General features: G+C 65.3%; 1 protein-coding gene across 1 annotated transcript; it reads left to right on the top strand.

Moving 5' to 3' along the window:
- Window positions 1-24: 24 nt before the first annotated feature.
- On the top strand, window positions 25-21,012 carry ABCA2 (ATP binding cassette subfamily A member 2). The gene is made up of 48 exons (XM_073022112.1): window positions 25-166; window positions 4,026-4,119; window positions 5,239-5,350; window positions 5,426-5,589; window positions 5,812-5,939; window positions 6,341-6,451; window positions 6,732-6,950; window positions 7,276-7,643; window positions 7,841-8,000; window positions 9,020-9,148; window positions 9,258-9,430; window positions 9,514-9,605; window positions 9,952-10,125; window positions 10,228-10,330; window positions 10,401-10,515; window positions 10,611-10,801; window positions 10,957-11,107; window positions 11,179-11,383; window positions 11,564-11,728; window positions 11,831-12,011; window positions 12,129-12,341; window positions 12,432-12,628; window positions 12,707-12,889; window positions 13,206-13,390; window positions 13,510-13,630; window positions 13,905-14,141; window positions 14,271-14,477; window positions 14,744-14,846; window positions 14,937-15,253; window positions 15,329-15,542; window positions 15,664-15,769; window positions 15,872-15,983; window positions 16,080-16,140; window positions 16,222-16,396; window positions 16,492-16,607; window positions 16,687-16,834; window positions 16,908-17,031; window positions 17,112-17,244; window positions 17,439-17,556; window positions 17,864-18,042; window positions 18,111-18,252; window positions 18,332-18,466; window positions 18,592-18,695; window positions 18,771-18,863; window positions 19,171-19,273; window positions 19,356-19,493; window positions 19,626-19,832; window positions 20,283-21,012. The coding sequence occupies exons 1-48, from the start codon at window positions 101-103 to the stop codon at window positions 20,316-20,318; spliced, it is 7,308 nt and encodes a 2,435-aa protein (XP_072878213.1). The 5' UTR covers window positions 25-100; the 3' UTR covers window positions 20,319-21,012.
- Window positions 21,013-22,769: the final 1,757 nt, after the last annotated feature.

Raw genomic sequence — 22,769 nt, 5'->3', positions numbered from 1 at the left:
CCCGCGCGGGCGATGCCCAGCGGCGCGGCGGGCGGCGGGGCCCGGCGGGGCGCGCAGAGGAGCGGGCCGCGGCGCTGAGGCGGCGGAGCGCGGCCCCGCCATGGGCTTCCTGCACCAGCTGCAGCTGCTGCTCTGGAAGAACGTGACGCTCAAGCGCCGGAGCCCGGTGAGCCCACCCCACGCGCCCGCCCGCAGCCCGAGGCCGCGCGCACCGCGGCCAGCGTCGCGCTCCCCGCGCGCACGTGCGGACGGCCGGGCGCGCGCGGACCCCGGCGGGCGCTGGGGGCGGCGCGGGCCCGAGCCCCCTCCCCGGCGGGCCCTGCTCTCTGCTGCCGGCGCTGCGGCCTCCAGGGAGGTGGCTCGGTCGTGGCCAGCCCGGTCCCGCGTCCGCTGACATCGCGGTGCTCGGCTGAGTCACGGCACCCGTGCCCTCTGCAGCGCGCTCTCTGGGGCCGCTGTGGGCGGGGGGCAAGCGGCGCTCAGGACTCTGGCTCGAGGGAGGCCCTGGTTCCCAGGACAGAGGGCAGGCCTGGGGGGCTCCATCCAACTCTGAGGCTCCATGGTCCTTGGGCCCAGCCTCTCTGGGACCCCAGCGGAGACCCTGTCCCTTCCCTCCCTCCGCCCCTCCCCTGCCCTTGGGCCGAGGCCTGCCATAGAGGTTGGTCCCAGGCATCTCTCCGCCTCCCCTCCCCCGCACCCCTCCTGGCACATCCATGACCCTTGCTCATGCTCTCGCCACTGGGAACGTCCTTGTGCTAGCCTCGGCCAGCCTGAATCTCTGCACCCCTTTGTCCTTTGGGGTCAGTTCTCCCTGAGCCTGATCCACTCTATTCCCTCCTGGTCCCCCATCTCCTCTGGGGGCTGGATCTACTGTTTGGAGCTGTGACCACCAGGTTCCCAGCACTGCCTGGGCAGCCAGTGGACCTGAGGGTGCGGGACACACAGCCGTCAGGGACAGAAGTCCTGTGTGGAGCGAGGGGCTTGGGGGTATGGGTGTCCTGCCATACCCCCAGCTGGCCAGCTTGGCTCCAGCCTGGGAAGGGAAGGGACACCTCCCAGGCCCGAGGCCTGGGCCAGCTTGGGTTTCTGAAAGCCCTTGGAATTGTCCAGGCCAGGGCCCAGAGCAGGTGGGGGCCTGAGGCGGACACATCCTCTTGCCCAGTCAGCACCCGGGCGGGACCCCTTGGGCTGCACCAGTCCCTGCCTGTTTATCTTTCAACATGCACTGCAGGAAACCGAGGCTGCAGTCAGGTGGGGTGGCCATCATCACCATGGCTGGCAGGATTCCCCTGGGCACCTGGCCTTGGCAGGGAGCCTGGGTTAGGTACACGCCCTGGCCAGGCACCTGGAACTGGCTGAGTGGAGTCCCATGGATCAGGCCTGCAGTCCTCGGCACTGGGTCACTGGGGACAGCAAAGCAGGGCCAAGGGAACAGGGATGTGACATGTGGCATGCATTACTATTAGCCCCCGGAGGTTGCTGTCAGGAAGGTCCCCACTGGGCCTGGGAGCAGAGGCTGGAATGGTGGCCCCTGTTCCAGTGGGGACAATGCTCAGGGAAGGCAGTGTGGCCTATGAGGGCACCTGGCAAGCAGGTGGGAGGTGTGCACTGTCCCGACCGCACGAGTGGCTCCCAGCTGCTAGTTCGGACTGCCCCCCAGGACCTTTCTGGGTCCCCACCCTACAGGGCTCCCAGAGGCCCACTAGGCCACAGTGGAGGTCCTCAGCCTGTGGCTGGAGCAGGTGGGGAACTGTTTCCCCCAGGGAGGCTGAGTCCTTGCCAGGCTTGTGATGTGGGACTGGGGCTGGCTGGACACTGGGCACACTCCTACCAGGTCCCTGCTTTCCTAGGAGGGATCTTAGACATCAGAGCTGGACTCTTGGGGCCAGGCTTGGATGACAGAGGTTGGCCCTGCGTGCCATGCGCCCTGCTGGGGCAGGGGTGCACCCTGGGCAGAGCCCAGGGTCTGGTGGGTGGGTACCAAGGACCTCCATGCTGCTAGCAGACTCCTCCAAGCTCTTTGCCTCAGTTCCCCTGTCTGTGTGACCTACCTCCTGTTAGTTAGCTGGACGTGGGTCTGCCCTTGGGCTACAGGCTGTTCTTGGTGAAGGGACAAGCTCACGGTCATAAAGTCACTGGGATGGCAGGTGGCAGTGCCACCTTCGGATCTCACCTGTTCTCCCCCCGACACAGTAGGCGGGAGCTACAGGGAGGGGTCATGCCCAGAGAGGGCACCCAGGCCTCCAGGCGATGTGAAGGCACTAGGCTGGTCTTGAGGGACGGAGGTTGGACCACCTGGAGGCACCCATGTGGGGCACCCAGGGTGTGCCAGACCTGTGCTGCCGCCTGTAACCAGATGCTCCTGTGGCGCCTGCCACCCGCCAGCCAGGACTCTCCTCCTCCTCCCAGTAGCTCGTGCGAGGCCGTTGCTATAGCAATGGGGAAGGCAGCTGGGCCTGTTGCTGCAGTTACAGCGCCTGTAGCAGGCCGGGTGTGGGCAGGGCTGGCGCCCTGTGCTGTGACCCCTGCCTCTGACATTGCCCCAGTCCAGCAGCCACCCTCGCCCTGGTGCCTGTTGGTGCCCACAGTGCCTCGATGAGCCCCGGGCTCTATCCTGGCTCAGGGAGTGGGTGGAGGCTGGCACAGGCTGGGGCGGGCATGGGGCACCCACAGCATGATGTTCCCGGCCACAGAGCCCTATTGTCCAAGCACAGTAAACACAGCAGCCGCCCCCACCCCAGGGACTGGGGGCTTGGCCTGGACCACACAGCACACTGGGGGTTCTGAAGGGTTTTGGGATGGGGACGAAGACAGAGGATGCCTCCGAGTTGGGTGCTCGCCCTTGAGGGCAGGGCCCCTCTGTCCTGTGGGTCTCAGGGAGGGCTGGTCTGCCAAGGGCTCTCCTGAGAGTAGCTGGCCCAAGCTCCTCCTCCTCCCTGAGCTGGGGGCTGGGACACAAGAACCAGTGAAGTCCTTGGTTTTCAGGTGAAGTGAGCAAAGTGCTTCTTTCTCACTCCACGCAGGTCCCGCTAGGGCTCACCTTGGTGCCCAGCCTGGGCTAGCAGGAGCTGACCTGGGGAAACTGAACTCCGAGGCCCAAGACTGGCTGCCCCGGGTCAGGGGAGGGAACAGGGTAGAAAGAGGTGCCTTTGGGTCGGGCATGGTGGCTCACGCCTGTAATCCCAGCACTTTGGGAGGCTGAGGCAGGTGGATCACGAGGTCAGGAGATCGAGACCGTCCTGGCCAACACGATGAAACCCCATCTCTACTAAAAATAGAAAAAATTAGCCGGGTGTGGTGGCAGGTGCCTGTAGTCCCAGCTACTCGGGAGGCTGAGGCAGGAGAATAGCGTGAACTCAGGGGGCGGAGCTTGCAGTGAGCTGAGATTGCACCACTGCACTCCAGCCTGGGCAACAAAGCAAGACTCCATCTCAAAACAAAACAAACAAACAAAAAAGGTGCCTTTGCCTCAGGGACTGGGGCTGTCAGACCCCTTACTGGGTCTTCTCTGAGGCTCAGGGCCCTGGGCTCAGGCCAGGCATCTCTGAACCAAGCCTCCTCATCTCCCCAGGCCCCTGTATTGGTGGGGAGGAAGGGGGAGGAAGGTGAATCCAGGGCAGTGTGAGAACTGTAGGTGGGGCCAGTGGCTCAGATGGTCCCCAAGATTTTGCCCAGGTAGCCCTGGAGGTAGGGAGGAAGAAGATGAGCTGGGATATACATGGGTCAGAGTAGACCACAAGCTGGCCGATTCGTCACGGTGGGCCCTGAGGCTCCTCAGAGGGCAGGTAGGCCCACTGTGGGCTGGGGACCGGAAACCTGATTTGCTGAGCCAGACAGTCCTTACCCTCAGTACCCTGGAAGGGGCTCAGACCTTCAGTGGTCCCGAAGGGCCTGTGCCCACCTTCCCTGGCCCCAGGGAGCATGTGGTCCTGGCTGGGCTGGGCTGGGCCGGTCCTGTGGGAGGCTGGGGAGGGCCTGGGCGAGCACAGGTCTGTCCTGTCCCTCACTGGGCCCACCCTTTCCAGTGGGTCCTGGCCTTTGAGATCTTCATCCCCCTGGTGCTGTTCTTCATCCTGCTGGGGCTGCGGCAGAAGAAGCCCACCATCTCCGTGAAGGAAGGTGAGCGCGACAGGAGGCCCCGGGCACAGCTGGGGGAGCGCGGAGGGGGAGCCCTCCCGGCACGCCTGCGCTGTGTGTGCACATCTGCACATGGGTGTCCTGTTCCCAGAGTCCCTGAGGTGTGGTGCCTGTTCCTCTGTGCGGTCCTGGGCCGTGCCTCCTGGCTGGGCTATGGAGGTCGGGGCTGGCCTGTGGCCTCGAATGATGATGCCAATGCCTGTTCCTGGTGATGTGGGCACTCACTGGTCTCCTCTGTTCTGTTTTGACCCCCCCCCCACCCCGCATGGTCTCTTGTCCTCGGCTGGCATGCAGTCTGTAAGTGAGCGGCCGCCTCCTCCTGGCTGGCCTGGGCAGCAGCTGCGGGGGGCCCACGGGCCGTCCTGGCTTGAGCGCCCTCCCCGCTTTCATTAACAGCCCTCCCAGGCCCCCTGCCGGCCTCAGGAACAGCTGGCTCCAGACGGGGGGTGGTGGGCAGTGAAGTGGGCCGTGGTAGGGAGTGAGAGGCCGGGCCACCTAAAGCCACAACTGTTGCCTGGGTCAAGCTGAGGCAGCATCTCTCTGCCTGGCCTTGCCTTCTAGGGGTGGGGCGCCTCGGCTTCTGGGCGGAGTCTGGGCTGAGGCTTGGCTGGCCTGGGCTGAGGCTGGGCTGGCCTGGGCTGGGGCTGGAGCGGCCTGGCTACTCTCCCTTCATACTTCTTCAGGCTCCTGCACTCACTCTGCTAACCAGCTGGCCAGAGGTCAGAGGTCACTGCCCAGAGGGGGTCCTATGTCCTCCCCTGGTCTCTGTAGGCAGTGCCACAGCTGAAATGTTTTTGGGGGGAGAGTGCCAGGGCACGTGGGCCTGCACTGGCCAAAGGGAAAGGAATGCTCTGGGAGTTATGGCAGAAGGGGTGGTGAGTGGCTCTTTGACCTCTGACCTGCTGGAGTCATTCACCCCAGAATGCTTAGCCTGTAGCCCAGCTGGGGCCAGGGCTCTGTGCTGCCTCCTCCCTAACGCTGCTTCTCCTTCCTGACTTTCTCTAAATTTCTCCTCCCGGCCTCTGTCTCCTTCCCCTTCTGGATTCCTGTCTCTCTCTCCCCTTTCACCCCCGACCCTGCCCTCTCCTGTGGGTCCGCCAGCCTTCTACACAGCGGCGCCCCTGACGTCCGCCGGCATTCTGCCTGTCATGCAGTCACTGTGCCCGGACGGCCAGCGGGACGAGTTCGGCTTCCTGCAGTACGCCAACTCCACGTGAGTGCCCACCCGCCCCTCGGAGTACCCACCCCTCCCCAGCCCATCCAGTGAGTGACATCCGCCCTGGTGCAGGGTCACGCAGCTGCTCGAGCGCCTGGACCGTGTGGTGGAGGAAGGCAACCTGTTCGACCCAGCGCGGCCCAGCCTGGGCTCAGAGCTCGAGGCCCTGCGCCAGCATCTGGAGGCCCTCAGTGCGGGCCCAGGCACCTCGGGGAGCCACCTGGACAGATCCACAGGTGTGCCTTGTGCAGGGAAGTTGGGGGACAGGGCTGCGGGCCTAGCTCTGCTGTCACTGGGCTGAAACCCACATCCACCCTGGGCCCCTCCACCTGCCCTGAGCTCCCAGCCATGCGCAGGCTGCAGTGGCAGAGCTGTGGTGTTGGGCTCGGCTCCAAGCCCATGTGGGACACCTTGCCAAGGTGCAGCGGCCTCTCAGCCTCGCCTTCCTGCCTGTCCAGTGTCTTCCTTCTCTCTGGACTCGGTGGCCAGAGACCCGCAGGAGCTCTGGCGTTTCCTGACGCAAAACCTGTCGCTGCCCAATAGCACAGCCCAAGCCCTCCTGGCCGCCCGTGTGGACCCTCCCGAGGTGAGGCAAGGACAGCTCCCAGCCCTGGCCACTCCCTTCTGCCCCCACCGTGCCCCCTGGTTGCTGAGCCATCCTCAGGACTCTGAGCCACGCCCCCACCATTTTAGCCACGCCCCACACCCCATCTGAGCCACACCCCCACACCACCATCTGAGCCACACCCCCACACCACCATCTGAGCCACGCCCCCACACCTCCATCTGAGCCACGCCCCCACACCCCCATCTGAGCCACGCCCCCACACCCCCATCTGAGCCACGCCCCCACACCCCCATCTGAGCCACACCCCCACACCTCCATCTGAGCCACGCCCCCACACCCCCATCTGAGCCACGCCCCCACACCCCCATCTGAGCCACACCCCCACACCCCCATCTGAACCATGCCCCCGTAACTCCCAGGTCTACCACCTGCTCTTTGGTCCCTCATCTGCCCTGGATTCACAGTCCGGCCTCCACAAGGGTCAGGAGCCCTGGAGCCACCTAGGGAGCAATCCCCTGTTCCGGATGGAGGTTAGGGCATCCATGTGTGGGATGGGACTGGAGTGCTGCCTGCCTCTGGGGGTGCTTCTGCTCCGTGGGTGAGGAAAGGGCCCCCTTAGTGACTTGGAGCTCCTCCTGGGAGAAGGGGAGGGTCCCAGGGGTCTATGGCAGGCACAAGGGGTAGAGGAATGTCGTAGGACCCAGGCAGCCCCAGAGCCAGCCGGTGGGTGGGGTAGGTTGAGGCCTGAGGCCCTGGTGGTTGGGGACAAAGTCCTTGCTGTGTCTCCACTGATCCCTGTGCCCACCCCAGGAGCTGCTGCTGGCTCCTGCCCTCCTGGAACAGCTCACCTGCACGCCAGGCTCCGGGAAGCTGGGCCGGATCCTCACTGTGCCTGAGAGTCAGAAGGGGGCCTTGCAGGGCTACCAGGATGCTGTCTGCAGTGGACAGGCTGCTGCACGTGCCAGGCGCTTCTCTGGGCTGGCCGATGAGCTCCGGAACCAGCTGGACATGGCCAAGGTCTCCCAGCAGGTGAGGCCCTGCCTGCCCACTGCCCGCTGCTTGCTGCCTGAGTTGAAAGAGGGGCTGGGGCTGCTTGGAGAGCTCGGGGCTCCTGGGCCCAGGCTGTGCGTGGGATGCTGCCTGTGGGTGGGTATGTAATGGCGCCATGGCTGGTGCCCCACCCCTGCTCACCATCCCAGCTCCTGTCCTGGGCTCCCGTTACCCAGGCTACAGACTCCCTCCCAGCATCCCCAGCTTGTGCCTCCTTGCTGCTGTCTCCTTGCTCCGCACCTGACCTATCACCCACCTGCAGTCCATCTCACCCCTCACTGCCCACATGCCTGTTTCCTCTCAGCTGGGCCTGGATGCCCCCAACGGCTCAGACTCCCCGCCACAGGCGCCATCCCCACGGAGGCTGCAGGCGCTTCTGGGGGACCTGCTGGATGCCCAGAAGGTTCTGCAGGATGTGGATGTCCTGTCGGCCCTGGCCCTGCTACTGCCCCAGGGTGCCTGCACCGGCCGGACCCCCGGACCCCCAGCCAGCGGTGCGGGTGGGGTGGCCAATGGCACTGGGGCAGGGACAGTCGTGGGCCCCAACGCCACTGCTGAGGAGGGCGCACCCTCTGCTGCAGCACCGGCCTCCCTGGACACGCTGCAGGGCCAGTGCTCAGCCTTCGTGCAGCTCTGGGCTGGCCTGCAGCCCATATTGTGTGGCAACAACCGGTAGGTGGGCGGCAGGGGAATGGGGGTGAGGAGGACAGCCAGGGGCAGGGCCTGAGCCCTGACTCTAGGCCCTGGCTCTGGAGGTCTCATTTGGCGCCCTGCCCTGTGCGCCGAAGTCCCGCCCCATCTCGATGCCCCTCCCACTCTCGCGGCCCCGCCCCCTAATGGCCTGGCCCTGCCTCCTGTCCCTGCCCCAGCACCATTGAGCCCGAGGCGCTGCGGCGGGGCAACATGAGCTCCCTGGGCTTCACGAGCAAGGAGCAGCGGAACCTGGGCCTCCTCGTGCACCTCATGACCAGCAACCCCAAAATCCTGTACGCGCCTGCAGGCTCTGAGGTCGACCGCGTCATCCTCAAGGTGCGCGGGTCTAGAACACTTGACAGGCAGAGTGGGAGGGGGTCTCTGCAGGCTTGGGACCCCTGGGCCAAGGGGGTCGGCAGAACTGACATGGGAGGGGTACAGGGGTACAACTTCAGGTACACAGGCTCTGCAGGTGGGGGACCAGGGGGCCGCTTTTCCTTTAGGGAGCTCCAGGGGCTGCTGTGGGAAGGCACTGGAGAGTCTGCTCTGGCAGGGTCCACCGGCTCGGTGTGGCCAGTCCAGGGCAGTGCTGGTGGAGGAGGGGTGTGTCCGGAGACCTTCCAGAGTGTTCTGTGGGCGGGCAGCTGGGTAGTTTGCATTCTGGGTGAGAGGTCCTGTCTGGAGCAAGCAGAGGCTAGGGCTGGACATTGGCCTGGGAGGGGAGGGCCTGTGGACGAGGCCAATCCTGGGTGTAGAGGGGGGTCCCTAGGATAAGGGTGGGAGAAATGAGGGTGGAGCATGGGGTGCTTAAGGGACACATGGAGAGAGGTCCAGCAAAGGAGCTGGTGGGCACAGCTGGGCAGTTGGGGGTCCGGAGGCCATGCTGCCTGGGACTGGAGGGCAAAGCAGGTTTCACATGAGCGCTGCAGAAAGGTGTGGAGAGCCCGGGCGTGGGACTCATGCTTGAAATCCCAGCACTTTGGGAGGCCATGGTGGGAGGATCGCTTGAGCTCCAGAGTTTGAGACAAGCCTGAGCAACATAGTGGATCCCCATCTCTACCAAAAATAAAAAAATTAGCCAGGTGTGGTGATGGGCACCTGTAATCCTAGCTACTTGGAGGGCTGAGGCGGGAGGATCCCTTGAGCCTGGGAGGTGGAGGCTGCTGTGAGCCGGGACTGCACCACTGCACTCCAGCGTGGGTGACTGAGACCCTGTCTTGGGGAAAAAAAAAAAAAAGATGGGGAGGGTTGGTTGTTTTCAACAGGTCAGCCACTGGGGAGGTGAGTGGGGTGAGAGCCCCCAAGCCGGCGGGGGTCCGTCAGGAAACTCCATGCCCCTGCCTCACCCTCTGCAGGCCAATGAGACTTTTGCCTTTGTGGGCAACGTGACTCACTATGCCCAGGTCTGGCTCAACATCTCGGCCGAGATTCGCAGCTTCCTGGAGCAGGGCAGGCTGCAGCAACACTTACACTGGCTACAGCAGGTGCCAAGGGTGCCCGCGAGGGAGGCAGCCGCAGGTGGCGCGGGGAGCCCCTCTCTGCCCGGCTCGGCAGGCCTGCAGGCCCCCTTCTGAGCTGCTCCTCTACCCCTAGTACGTAGCGGAGCTGCGGCTGCACCCCGAGGCACTGAACCTGTCGCTGGATGAGCTGCCGCCGGCCCTGAGACAGGACAACTTCTCGCTGCCCAGTGGCATGGCCCTCCTGCAGCAGCTGGATACCATTGACAACGCAGCCTGCGGCTGGATCCAGTTCATGTCCAAGGTGAGGTGGGGCTGCCGAGCCAACCCCCATACCCCCTGCCTCGTGCATGCCCAGGCGGGCTCCAGCGATGCCCCTCCCCCTAGGTGAGCGTGGACATCTTCAAGGGCTTCCCCGACGAGGAGAGCATTGTCAACTACACGCTCAACCAGGCCTACCAGGACAACGTCACTGTGTTTGCCAGTGAGCTGCTCTCCCCGCCCCACCTCAGCCCCCCACAGACCTCTTCCTCCCCAGCCCAGCCCCACTTGTCCCCCTGTGCCCTCCTACTCCTTGGCCCCGCCCTGGCCTTGCCTCCTCACCCGCCACTTCCCTTCCCCACCCCTGCCCCTTCCAAACGGCCCCACCCCACAACTCGCCCTCTCCCTGCACCTCCCCACTTCTGCCCACCTTTAACCTGGGGACCCCACCCCAGCCCTGCCCCACCTTTCCCTGGACCCTCCTGTCCCCGCCCCCACGCCTTGGCCACGCCCCCGTTCCTTGGCCCCCGCCCCTACATCTTGGCCCCGCCCCAACCTCCCGGCCCCAGGTGTGATCTTCCAGACCCGGAAGGACGGCTCGCTCCCGCCGCACGTGCACTATAAGATCCGCCAAAACTCCAGCTTCACCGAGAAAACCAACGAGATCCGCCGCGCCTACTGGCGGCCTGGGCCCAATACTGGCGGCCGCTTCTACTTCCTCTACGGCTTCGTCTGGATCCAGGGTGAGGGGCGGGCCCGGAAGACCGGCCGGAGGATTCATGGGGGAGGACAGGTGGGAGGACAGGAGGGCCTGCCCAGCACCTGATGGCGGCCCCTACCCACAGACATGATGGAACGCGCCATCATCGACACCTTTGTGGGGCACGACGTGGTGGAGCCGGGCAGCTACGTGCAGATGTTCCCCTACCCCTGCTACACGCGCGATGAGTGAGTGCCGGGCGCCCGGGGCTGGGCTGGGGCAGGGGCTGAGTGGCGCCTGAGCGCGGCCTCCCCGCAGCTTCCTGTTCGTCATCGAGCACATGATGCCGCTGTGCATGGTGATCTCCTGGGTGTACTCCGTGGCCATGACCATCCAGCACATCGTGGCGGAGAAGGAGCACCGGCTCAAGGAGGTGCGGCGGGCCGGGACCCTCCCTGGAGGCGCGGGCTGGCAGGGAGGGGCGGCGTCCTCCCCGGGGCCTGCCCCAAGCCCCTGGCCCACCCGCAGGTGATGAAGACCATGGGCCTGAACAACGCAGTGCACTGGGTGGCCTGGTTCATCACCGGCTTTGTGCAGCTGTCCATCTCCGTGACAGCGCTCACCGCCATCCTGAAGTACGGCCAGGTGCTCATGCACAGCCACGTGGTCATCATCTGGCTCTTCCTGGCAGTCTATGCCGTGGCCACCATCATGTTCTGGTGAGCACGGGCCATGGTGGCAGGGACCCAGGGCAGGCACTGGCCCAGCAAGCTCACCCCACACCCTCTCGGAGCCCCCTGGACCCTGGCAGAGGCTTGCCCAGGAGGCCGGGAGTGTGGGTGGCTGACGGCGCTCATGGCCCCTGCCCACCCAGTTTCCTGGTGTCCGTGCTGTACTCCAAGGCCAAGCTGGCCTCTGCCTGCGGCGGCATCATCTACTTCCTGAGCTACGTGCCCTATATGTATGTGGCAATCCGAGAGGAGGTGGCGCATGATAAGATCACGGCCTTCGAGAAGTGCATCGCGGTGAGGGTTGCGGGCAGGCGGGCGGCTGGGTTGCCTGGCCACCCCACGCACTGACACCACTGCCTCCTCAGTCCCTCATGTCCACGACGGCCTTTGGCCTGGGCTCCAAGTACTTCGCGCTGTACGAGGTGGCTGGCGTGGGCATCCAGTGGCACACCTTCAGCCAGTCCCCAGTGGAGGGGGATGACTTCAACCTGCTCCTGGCCGTCACCATGCTGATGGTGGACGCCGTGGTCTACGGCATCCTCACATGGTACATCGAGGCTGTGCACCCAGGTACTGGCCAGCCCTTGGAGGGCAGGGGAGAGGCGGGGTCCCCAGCCAGGGTTGGGGACCAGCGCTCTGGGTCCACTCCTGGATGCGGCACGGGTGGCTCCCTGGGTGGGCACATGGCCCACGTGGTGGATGGTCATCCCAGGCCCTAGGTCAGCCTCCCCTCCCCTCCCTGACCCCCAGGCATGTACGGGCTGCCCCGGCCCTGGTACTTCCCACTGCAGAAGTCCTACTGGCTGGGCAGTGGGCGGACAGAAACCTGGGAGTGGAGCTGGCCATGGGCACGCACCCCCCGCCTCAGTGTCATGGAGGAGGACCAGGCCTGTGCCATGGAGAGCCGGCGCTTTGGTGAGGCTGGTGCCAGAATGGTGGCTGGGGTGGGCGCTGGGTTCAGAGTCCTGGGTGGCCTTGGTGCCGCCCCTACCCTGCTGATCCACAGCCCTGGTGCAGAGGAGACACGTGGCATGGAGGAGGAGCCCACTCACCTGCCTCTGGTAGTCTGCGTGGACAAACTCACCAAGGTCTACAAGGATGACAAGAAGCTGGCCCTGAACAAGCTGAGCCTGAACCTCTACGAGAACCAGGTGGTCTCCTTCCTGGGCCACAACGGGGCGGGCAAGACCACCACCATGTGAGTGTCAAAGGGGCAGGGCCGTGGGCATTTGCTGACCAGAGCAGGAGTCCTAGTCAGGGGCAGAGTGGGGCCCCTGCAGAGGGCGTGGGGTCATGACCCCGCCCCCCTACCCAGGTCCATCCTGACTGGCCTGTTCCCTCCGACGTCGGGTTCCGCCACCATCTATGGGCACGACATCCGCACGGAGATGGATGAGATCCGCAAGAACCTGGGCATGTGCCCGCAGCACAACGTGCTGTTTGACCGGCTCACGGTGGAGGAGCATCTCTGGTTCTACTCACGGCTCAAAAGCATGGCCCAGGAGGAGATCCGCAGAGAGATGGACAAGTGGGTGGGCGCAGGGTGGGGCGGAGCGGGTGGGGAGAGGCCCTGGGGCTGTGCATAGCCCCAGCCCCATGCCCCACCTCCCTGTCCCAGGATGATCGAGGACCTGGAGCTCTCCAACAAGCGGCACTCGCTGGTGCAGACACTGTCGGGTGGCATGAAGCGCAAGCTGTCTGTGGCCATCGCCTTCGTGGGCGGCTCTCGCGCCATCATCCTGGACGAGCCCACGGCGGGCGTGGACCCTTACGCACGCCGCGCCATCTGGGACCTCATCCTGAAGTACAAGCCGGGTGAGTGGGGTGCCGCGTAGGCAGGGGTGCAGACGGTGCCTCCCCTGCCCCCTGACCCTGGGTCTGGCCTTGCCCTAGGCCGCACCATCCTTCTGTCCACCCACCACATGGACGAGGCTGACCTGCTTGGGGACCGCATTGCCATCATCTCCCACGGGAAGCTCAAGTGCTGCGGCTCCCCGCTGTTCCTCAAGGGCACCTATGGTGATGGGTACCGCCTCACGCTGGTCAAGCGACCCGCCGAGTCGGGGGGCCCCCAAGGTCTGTGTTGAAGCTGCCTGAGTTGGCCTCAGGTCACCCCCTCCCCGGGACCCCCACCTGAGAATCCATGATGGAGGGGCTGGGTCCTCAGCATCACCCACTTAGCCCAGGATACCTGCTGGGGCCTGGCCCACCCTCTCCAATGCCCGTATCTTGGAGAGGCTGGGTCCTCACCGTCACCCACTGGGCCCAGGATACCTGCTGGGGCCTGGCCAGCCCTCTCCAACGCCCATATCTTGACTCAGTTGGGTTCCCATCGGGAGTCCCTCCTCCCAGCCCCTGAGTGAATTCCTCCCTGCTCCCACATCCCCCACAGAGCCAGGGCTGGCATCCAGCCCCCCAGGTCGGGCCCCGCTGAGCAGCTGCTCCGAGCTCCAGGTGTCCCAGTTCATCCGCAAGCACGTGGCCTCCTGCCTGCTGGTCTCAGACACAAGCACGGAGCTCTCCTACATCCTGCCCAGCGAGGCTGCCAAGAAGGGGGCTTTTGAGCGCCTCTTCCAGGTGTGAGGGCCAAAAGCAGGCCAGGACCTAAGGGTTGGGGGACAGTTGCAGGCGGTGGAGGTGGACGCACCCCTGCCTGGGCGTCCCTGCCGCAGCCTCCCCCTCCAATGCCCTCACAGCACCTGGAACGCAGCCTGGACGCACTGCACCTCAGTAGCTTCGGGCTGATGGACACCACCCTGGAGGAGGTGTTCCTCAAAGTGTCGGAGGAGGATCAGTCGCTGGAGAACAGTGAGGCCGGTGAGGGGCCCGGGCCACTTGCTCAGCCCACCCCACCCACAAAGTCCCAGCTCGGGCCTGTGCTGTCACTGCTGCCTGGTGTCTGGGGGCGCCACCCTGGTCCTGGGTGGCATCCCCAGGGTTAGCCTGGGGTCCTGGGTGGGTGGTCTTGGTGGCCAGAGGTCCCGGACAGGTGTATGACCCTGGGAACTGGGTAAAGACCGGGCATGGGGTTCCCGGGCAGGCCTAGGGGCCAGTAACTCTGAACATCCCCTCGGCCCTTCCGCTGCGGCAGATGTGAAGGAGTCCAGGAAGGACGTGCTCCCCGGGGCGGAGGGCACGGTGTCTGGGGAGGGTCACGCCGGCAACCTGGCCCGGTGCTCGGAGCTGGCCCAGTCACAGGCATCACTGCAGTCGGCGTCATCTGTGGGCTCTGCCCGCGGTGACGAGGGAGCTGGCTACGCCGACGTCTATGGCGACTACCGCCCCCTGTTTGATAACCCACAGGACCCAGACAACGTCAGCCTGCAAGGTGGGGGTGGCCGGGTGAGGCCGGGGCAGCCGGGGAGGGGGAGCGGGGTTAGAGGGGAGCGGCATGGGGGCAGCCAGTGGGGAGAGGGTAGCGTGCAGCCACCTGCTCAGCCCCTACCTGTCTGCACAGAGGCTGAGGCGGAGGCCCTGTCGAGGGTTGGCCAGGGCAGCCGCAAGCTGGACGGCGGGTGGCTGAAGGTGCGCCAGTTCCACGGGCTGCTGGTCAAACGCTTCCACTGTGCCCGCCGCAACTCCAAGGCACTCTTCTCCCAGATCCTGCTGCCGGCCTTCTTCGTCTGCGTGGCCATGACCGTGGCTCTGTCCGTCCCCGAGATTGGTAGGCCACCGGCTGGGTGGGGGTGCCGGGCTTATGTCCCCCCTTTCCACTGGGAGCCCTGAGGATGCCCTCTCCCAAGCTTCCTGACTCTGGGCCTCACCCCGCACCCGAGGCTGGGCACATGCCGGGGTTCATCCGGGAGTCCTGCCTCTTCGGGGCCCAGATCCCAGGCGTGGGTCCTTTGGGGTTGGTGGAAGGGGACCCAGGCTTGGGGGCTGCTGGCCAGTGGGCAGAACCTGCTCAGGCCTCCGTGCCCTCCCTGCCAGGTGACCTGCCTCCACTGGTCCTGTCACCTTCCCAGTACCACAACTACACCCAGCCCCGTGGCAACTTCATCCCCTACGCCAACGAGGAGCGCCGAGAGTACCGGTGAGGCCGCTGGCGGGGGCAGCCTTGGTGGGTGGGGTGGGCGAGGGAGCAGAGATGGGCAGCCCCACCTCACACTGTGGGTGCCCACAGGCTGCGGCTGTCACCCGATGCCAGCCCCCAGCAGCTCGTGAGCACATTCCGGCTGCCGTCGGGGGTGGGCGCCACCTGCGTGCTCAAGTCTCCCGCCAACGGCTCTCTGGGGCCCACGTTGAACCTGAGCAGCGGGGAGTCGCGCCTGCTGGCGGCTCGGTTCTTCGACAGCATGTGCTTGGAGTCCTTCACGCAGGGGCTGCCGCTGTCCAACTTCGTGCCGCCCCCACCCTCGCCTGCCCCATCTGACTCCCCAGCGTCCCCGGACGAGGACCCGCAGGCCTGGAACGTCTCCCTTCCACCCACCGCAGGCCCAGGTAGCGGTTCCGGGGGCCGGCTGGGGGGCAGGGGCAGCGAGGGGTCCTTCTCACCGCACCACGCTGTGCCCACAGAAATGTGGACGTCCGCGCCCTCCCTGCCGCACCTGGTACGGGAGCCCGTCCGCTGCACCTGCTCTGCGCAGGGCACCGGCTTCTCCTGCCCCAGCAGTGTGGGCGGGCACCCGCCCCAGATGCGTGTGGTCACAGGCGACATCCTGACCGACATCACCGGCCACAACGTCTCTGAGTACCTGCTCTTCACCTCTGACCGCTTCCGACTGCACCGGTGAGCTGGGTGGGGAGGCTGTGGGCGAGGGCGGCCAGCCACCAGCCACCTGGTCTCAACTCCTGTCCCTCTAGCCTCACTGCCTGCCTAGCCTCACCGCCCCTCCCACCTGCCTGCCCAGGTATGGGGCCATCACCTTTGGCAACGTCCTCAAGTCCATCCCAGCCTCATTTGGCACCAGGGCCCCACCCATGGTGCGGAAGATCGCGGTGCGCAGGGCTGCCCAGGTGAGCAAGGCTGCGGCCCTGGGGCTTCGAGGTGTGTAGCGCCGCCTGAGGTCTGCAGAGACCCACGGGGCTCCTGGGGCCTTTGTCCTCTTCGTTCTGCAGGTTTTCTACAACAACAAGGGCTATCACAGCATGCCCACCTACCTCAACAGCCTCAACAACGCCATCCTGCGTGCCAACCTGCCCAAGAGCAAGGGCAACCCGGCAGCTTACGGTGAGCTGGCACAGGCGGGGCTGGGCGGGGAGGAGCTGGGGCTGGGCCGGATGGCGCAGAGGCCTGAAGCTGCTGCCCCCACCCCGCCGTGTGCAGGCATCACCGTCACCAACCATCCCATGAATAAGACCAGTGCCAGCCTCTCCCTGGACTACCTGTAAGTGTGGCCAGTGGGGATGAGGCGGGGCAGGTAGGCGCTGCAGCCCGGCCATGAGGACTGAGGGCTTCCTTGCTCCAGGCTGCAGGGCACGGATGTCGTCATCGCCATCTTCATCATCGTGGCCATGTCGTTCGTGCCGGCCAGCTTCGTCGTCTTCCTCGTGGCTGAGAAGTCCACCAAGGCCAAGCACTTGCAGTTTGTCAGCGGCTGCAACCCCGTCATCTACTGGCTGGCGAACTACGTGTGGGACATGGTGCGCCCGGCGTGGCCACGGGGGTGCCCCGGCCCTTCTCATCCCCCATCCCCGCCCTGCCCCGGGTCTCTCACCAGCCACCCCCACCCCTGCAGCTCAACTACCTGGTCCCCGCTACCTGCTGCGTCATCATCCTGTTTGTGTTCGACCTGCCGGCCTACACATCGCCCACCAACTTCCCTGCTGTCCTCTCCCTCTTCCTGCTCTATGGGTAAGGGGGAGTGGATGAGGGAGTGGCCTTAGGTGGGGCCGGGGCTGCCTGGTGACCTCTGCCCGCCACCTGCCCACAGGTGGTCCATCACGCCCATCATGTACCCGGCCTCCTTCTGGTTCGAGGTCCCTAGCTCGGCCTACGTGTTCCTCATTGTTATCAATCTCTTCATCGGCATCACTGCCACGGTGGCCACCTTCCTGCTACAGCTCTTCGAGCACGATAAGGTGGGGTGGCGGCGACATGGCGGGGGCGGCGGGCCCTGCGGAGGCTGTGCGCCTGACCCCGACCACCCCGCAGGACCTGAAGGTTGTCAACAGTTACCTGAAAAGCTGCTTCCTCATTTTCCCCAACTACAATCTGGGCCACGGGCTCATGGAGATGGCCTACAACGAGTACATCAACGAGTACTACGCCAAGATTGGTGAGGGGGCCCGTGGGGTGGGGGAGGCGGTTGCGGCCCCTCAAGGCCTAGAGCATAGGCCCTGAGCTGGCTCCCCACAGGCCAGTTTGACAAGATGAAGTCCCCGTTCGAATGGGACATCGTCACCCGCGGGCTGGTGGCCATGGCGGTCGAGGGCGTCGTGGGCTTCCTCCTGACCATCATGTGCCAGTACAACTTCCTGCGGCGGCCACAGTGAGCGGGGCGCATAGCGGCGGTGGGGGCAGGGGGCGGGGCGGGAGCAGGGATGGGGTGAGGGAGTGGGGCAGGGATGGGGCAGGAGGGGGTGGGGCAGGGGACGGGAAAGGAGCCAGAGGACGTGAGACTGGTGGCAGGGAGGGGCAGTGGGGGTGGCGAGCTGCTGGACGCTGTCCATCCTGTCCCCCAAGGCGCATGCCTGTGTCTACCAAGCCTGTGGAGGATGATGTGGACGTGGCTAGCGAGCGGCAGCGAGTGCTCCGGGGAGACGCTGACAACGACATGGTCAAGATTGAGAACCTGACCAAGGTGGGCTCTGAGCGTTTGGGGTGGGGCCTGGGTGGGGTGGGCCAGGGCCAGGGCCAGGGGGGTGGGGCCCCAGCAGTGGAGGTGGAGCCTGGGTGGGCATGGCCCTGAGCTCTGGGGGTGGGGCCTGTATGGGGTGGGGCCTGTATGGGGTGGGGCCATGGGGCATGTGGGCAGGGCTCTGGAGGTGGGGCAGGGCCTGGGTGGGGTGGGGCCAGAGGGGCAGGGTGGGAGCAGGATGGGGTTGAGGGCGTTGCACCCCACGCCCCCATGCCCCCATGCCCCGCTGAGCGGGCAGGCTCCTGGCCAGGTCTACAAGTCCCGGAAGATTGGCCGCATTCTGGCCGTTGACCGCCTGTGCCTGGGTGTGCGTCCTGGCGAGTGCTTTGGGCTTCTGGGCGTCAACGGTGCGGGCAAGACCAGCACCTTCAAGATGCTGACTGGCGACGAGAGCACGACGGGGGGCGAGGCCTTCGTCAACGGACACAGGTGTGGCGGGAGCCCTGGGTGGGCGGGGCCGCCGCGTCCCCACGCGCTGACAGCCACCGTGTCCCCAGCGTGCTGAAGGAGCTGCTCCAGGTGCAACAGAGCCTCGGCTACTGCCCGCAGTGCGACGCGCTGTTCGACGAGCTCACGGCCCGGGAGCACCTGCAGCTGTACACGCGGCTGCGTGGGATCTCCTGGAAGGATGAGGCCCGGGTGAGGATCTGCAGGGCGGGGCAGGGAGCCAGCGCGCTGGGCGGCCCTGCCTGCGCTGACATCTGCATTCCCCGGCCAGGTGGTGAAGTGGGCTCTGGAGAAGCTGGAGCTGACCAAGTACGCAGACAAGCCGGCCGGCACCTACAGCGGCGGCAACAAGCGGAAGCTCTCCACGGCCATCGCCCTCATTGGGTACCCAGCCTTCATCTTCCTGGTAAGCCCTGGGTGGGGTGGGGGGCAGCTGCCTGACCTTTGACTTCCTGGTGAGCACCGGCAGGGGCAGCGTTCAGGCCGGGGTGTGTGGGCCTGGCAGCGGCTGAGCCTGCCGCCCATCTCCAGGACGAGCCCACCACAGGCATGGACCCCAAGGCCCGGCGCTTCCTCTGGAACCTCATCCTCGACCTCATCAAGACAGGGCGTTCGGTGGTGCTGACATCACACAGGTGAGGGCGCCCCCACCCCCCCGTACCCCCACCCCGCAGCACCCCTTCTGATGCCAGCCTGTGTGTGTCCCGCAGCATGGAGGAGTGTGAGGCGTTGTGCACGCGGTTGGCCATCATGGTGAACGGTCGCCTGCGGTGCCTGGGCAGCATCCAGCACCTGAAGAACCGGTGAGCCAGGGCGGGGCCAGGGGCGGGCTGGGGCGGGGCCAGGGGTGGGACCAGGCAGTGGGGCCCGGAGTCCAGGTGGCTGCAGGGCTGTGGGGCCAGGGAAGCTGGGGGGACTGGGTTGTGGGGACTGGGGCAGTGGGGCCAGGAGAGGGGCCTGGAGGACTGTGGGGGCTGTAGGACTGGGGGGCTGTGGGAGCCTATGGGGCTTCCTGGAGTGCCTGTGGGGACTGTGGGGCTGGGCGGCGCAGGGGGGCTGGGGCTCTGGCCGGGCGGTGCAGGGCTCTGGGCCATGGGCTTGTCCTGCCAGGTTTGGAGATGGCTACATGATCACTGTGCGGACCAAGAGCAGCCAGAGCGTGAAGGACGTGGTGCGGTTCTTTAACCGCAGCTTCCCGGAAGCTATGCTCAAGGTGGGTGGTCCCAGGCAGGGTCGTGGAGCGGGTGCTGTGGAGGAAGGGCGCTGCCAGCGGCCTCTGACCTCCACCCCTGCAGGAGCGGCACCACACAAAAGTGCAGTACCAGCTCAAGTCGGAGCACATCTCGCTGGCCCAGGTGTTCAGCAAGATGGAGCAGGTGTCTGGCGTGCTGGGCATCGAGGACTACTCGGTCAGCCAGACCACACTGGACAACGTGAGTGCCCCGAGGGCACTGCGCACCACACCTACCCCTCCACCCACCTGCCCTGCCCCCCCTCCGCCCAGCACCTCCCCATCCCCCTACCCCAGACCCGCCCCCTCCCCACACGCCTGCCCCACCCACCAGGTGTTCGTGAACTTCGCCAAGAAGCAGAGCGACAACCTGGAGCAGCAGGAGACGGAGCCACCATCCGCACTGCAGTCCCCTCTTGGCTGCTTGCTCAGTCTGCTCCGGCCCCGGCCTGCCCCCACAGAGCTCCGGGCACTTGTGGCAGATGAGCCTGAGGACCTGGACACGGAGGACGAGGGCCTCATCAGCTTCGAGGAGGAGCGGGTGAGCAGGCTGCCCTCACGGCTGCCCAGGGCTCTGCCCACCCGACCTAGGCTGCCTGGCGGCTTCAGCCCCGGGTAGGGTAGGGGGAGAAGTGGCCCCAGGATGCTTGCTGTCTGGAGGTCAAGGGGGCAGAGTGGGCAAGGGAGACTTGCAGACAGGCCTGGAGAGACCAAACGCAGGGCCCAGACTTGCTGGAATCTTTGAGGGGCACAGAGCCAGGATGGGGCAGAGAGGGCCAGAACCCGGGAACAGGGGACCGATGTAGAGTCAGTGACCCCCAGACTCGGCAGACAGAGGCCCAGGAGAGCCCAGACACAGAGGGAGCTCATGGGGAGACCCTGCGTCCAGGCCCAGCCTGCAGGAGAGCCAGGGCAGGCCAGCACAAGTGTCCTCAGCCCCACAAGGGGGTGGCACAGGACACCCCCTAAGCCTGACTTCCCCTGTGCACAGGCCCAGCTGTCCTTCAACACGGACACACTCTGCTGACCACCCAGAGCTGGGCCAGGGAGGATACGCTCCGCTGACCACTCAGAGCTGGACCAGGGACTCGACTGTGGGGACAGATGTCCCCCAGTGCCTGCCAGGCCCTGGAGTGGAGATTGAGGACCAAGGGGCTTCTGGCCCTCCAGCCCCCATACTCGGCCATGCCCTGTGGTCACTGCGGCTGCCGCCCCCAATTGTGCCAAAGGCTGACCCGGCCCGGGCTGCGCACACCCTCGCCCTGCTTTGCCTTAAAGCCTCATCATCTGCCCAGCCCCTCGCCCCTTCCTAGCTCTGCTCACCGCCCAAGGCGACACCGGCTGGAACAGGCACTGCCGGCCTTTCTCCTGCCCAGCCTTGGAACCAGCTTTTTTTCCCTACAACGAAGGCTGACGCTGAGGGTGGACTGTGGACGGGGCTGGGTCAGTCGCGTATTTATTTTGCTTTGAGAAGAGGCTCCTCTGGCCCTTGCTCTCCTGCAGGGAGGTGGCTGTCCCGCGGGAAGCCATCAGCTTGGGTCAGCTGGCAGGCGGCAGGAATGGAGAAGCTGGCCTTGCTGACCAGGCGAGGGCCAGAACCCCCCCACCCCCAGCTGCTGTCGCTCTCCCACCCAGCTTGGCCCCCTGCCCGCCCACCTGCCTGGAAGCCGGGCCTGTACATAGCGCACAGATGTTTGTTTTCAATAAATATACAAAACGCCTGAGGGCCTGTGTGTGTGAGGTGGGAGGGGCAGAGAAGATGGGCCCATCGGGTGGGTTAGCGCTCCAGAAGGCCCTGCCCCTCAGGCACAGGTGCTGGCGGGGGTGGCCGGGTCGTCCTGGAGGAGGGAAACTGAGGCAGGGTGGTTCACCATGGTTCACTGTCCCCCCCATCCCACCCTCAGGGATTGTTCCTGGCCCCCTTCCCCTTAGCCTTCATCTTCCCATCCACCTGCCCCCTCTAAGCCTCCTTCACCCCTTGCTGCCCATGTGGGGCCTGCAGTGGCCTGGGCTGGGCTGTCTACATGTCATGGAAGGGACAGGGAGGGCTTCCAGGAGGAGACTGAAGTCTGTGAAGATTACTTAAGGGAAGGGCATCCCAGCCAGAGGGCAGGGCACAGGCCGAGGCCCCAGGGAGGCAGGACCCGGAGACTTTGAGGCTCATCGGCAGTGGAGCCTGGTGCACTGTGGGCAGGAGATGGGGGAGGGGCATGAACAGCCCCCAGAGCTCATGCCCCGTGATCTGGGCCAAGGTCAGACTCTTGCCTTAGGCCGTTTCAAGGTTCCTCAGGAGGGTGGAGGGTGGACTCAGGTGTGGGATGGTGCCACATGGGGGAAAACAGGGGAGGGTCCCATGGGCTTGAGGGCACTGGCAGGCCTGGGTGGGCTGGGCTGACGCATCCACTTGGGTTCCTATGAGACGCTCGCTGTGGCCACCTGAGGGACAGTAGGATGGGCTCGCTGGTGTCCCCGAGAGGCTGGGTCACTGGGGTGAAGCTGTCCTGGGCCCTGGGGGCGCCTAACTCTGGAAAACTGGGAGGAACACCCGCTCACTGGAGAGGCTGGTGTGGGTTTGGTGGTCAGCCAAGGGAAATGTGTGGGGGAGCCACCAGAAGGCAGGACCCTCGGGGCTTCAGGTCGCAGCAGCCTCTGTCCTACAACTGTAGGGGCTGAATCATGGCAGGAAGAAGTCGAGAAAGGAACATGGCCCAGCCGAGGCCCAGGGAGACCCAGCGCACAGGACGAGGCCAGGCTGGACCTGGACAGCCACCCACAGACTGACACAGTTCATGGGGGCGTCATCTCTAGTGGCTTCATTTGTGAGGATGTGTAATGCAGTGTTGAAAGCAAACACACCCCCTAGCATCTTCCTCAGAACAGTTTCTGCTGGGCACGGTGGCTCACACCTGTAATCCCAGCACTTTGGGAGGCCGAGGCGGGTGGATCACCTGAGGTCAGGAGTTCGAGACCAGTCTGGCCAACATGGTGAAACCCCATCTCTACTAAAACTACAAAAATTAGCCGGTTGTGGTGGCAGGCGCCTGTATTTCCAGGTGCTCAGGAGGCTGAGGCAGGAGAATCACTTGAACCCGGCAGGTAGAGGCTGCAGTGAGCCAAGACTGTACCATTGCACTCCAGCCTAGATGACAGAGTGAGACTCCGTCAGAAAAGTTTCGAGAATAGCTGAGCGCATGCTGCGTCTTCAGCCGACACGCCTGAGAAATCTTGCCACACGTGCTGTCACTCTACTCGCTTTTGTGCTGCCCCTATGTAAAAGCAAACAGCAGCTGCTGCAACCCGCCAGCCTCAGGCCCTGCAGCCTCCTTCCCCCAAGAGCCAGGGTAGCCCAGAGTTAACGAGGGATACAGTGAGGCTTTTGAGGGCCCTGGTAGCCCAGGCAGGCCCTTTATTTTTATTTATTATTATTATTTTATCGAGACAGAGTCTCACTCTGTTGCCCAGGCTGGAGTGGGGTGTG

Source organism: Chlorocebus sabaeus, chromosome 12 (assembly GCF_047675955.1).
Source record: "Chlorocebus sabaeus isolate Y175 chromosome 12, mChlSab1.0.hap1, whole genome shotgun sequence".
NCBI classification, from domain to species: Eukaryota; Metazoa; Chordata; class Mammalia; order Primates; family Cercopithecidae; genus Chlorocebus; species Chlorocebus sabaeus.
This window is presented reverse-complemented; position numbering and strand designations above follow the sequence as displayed.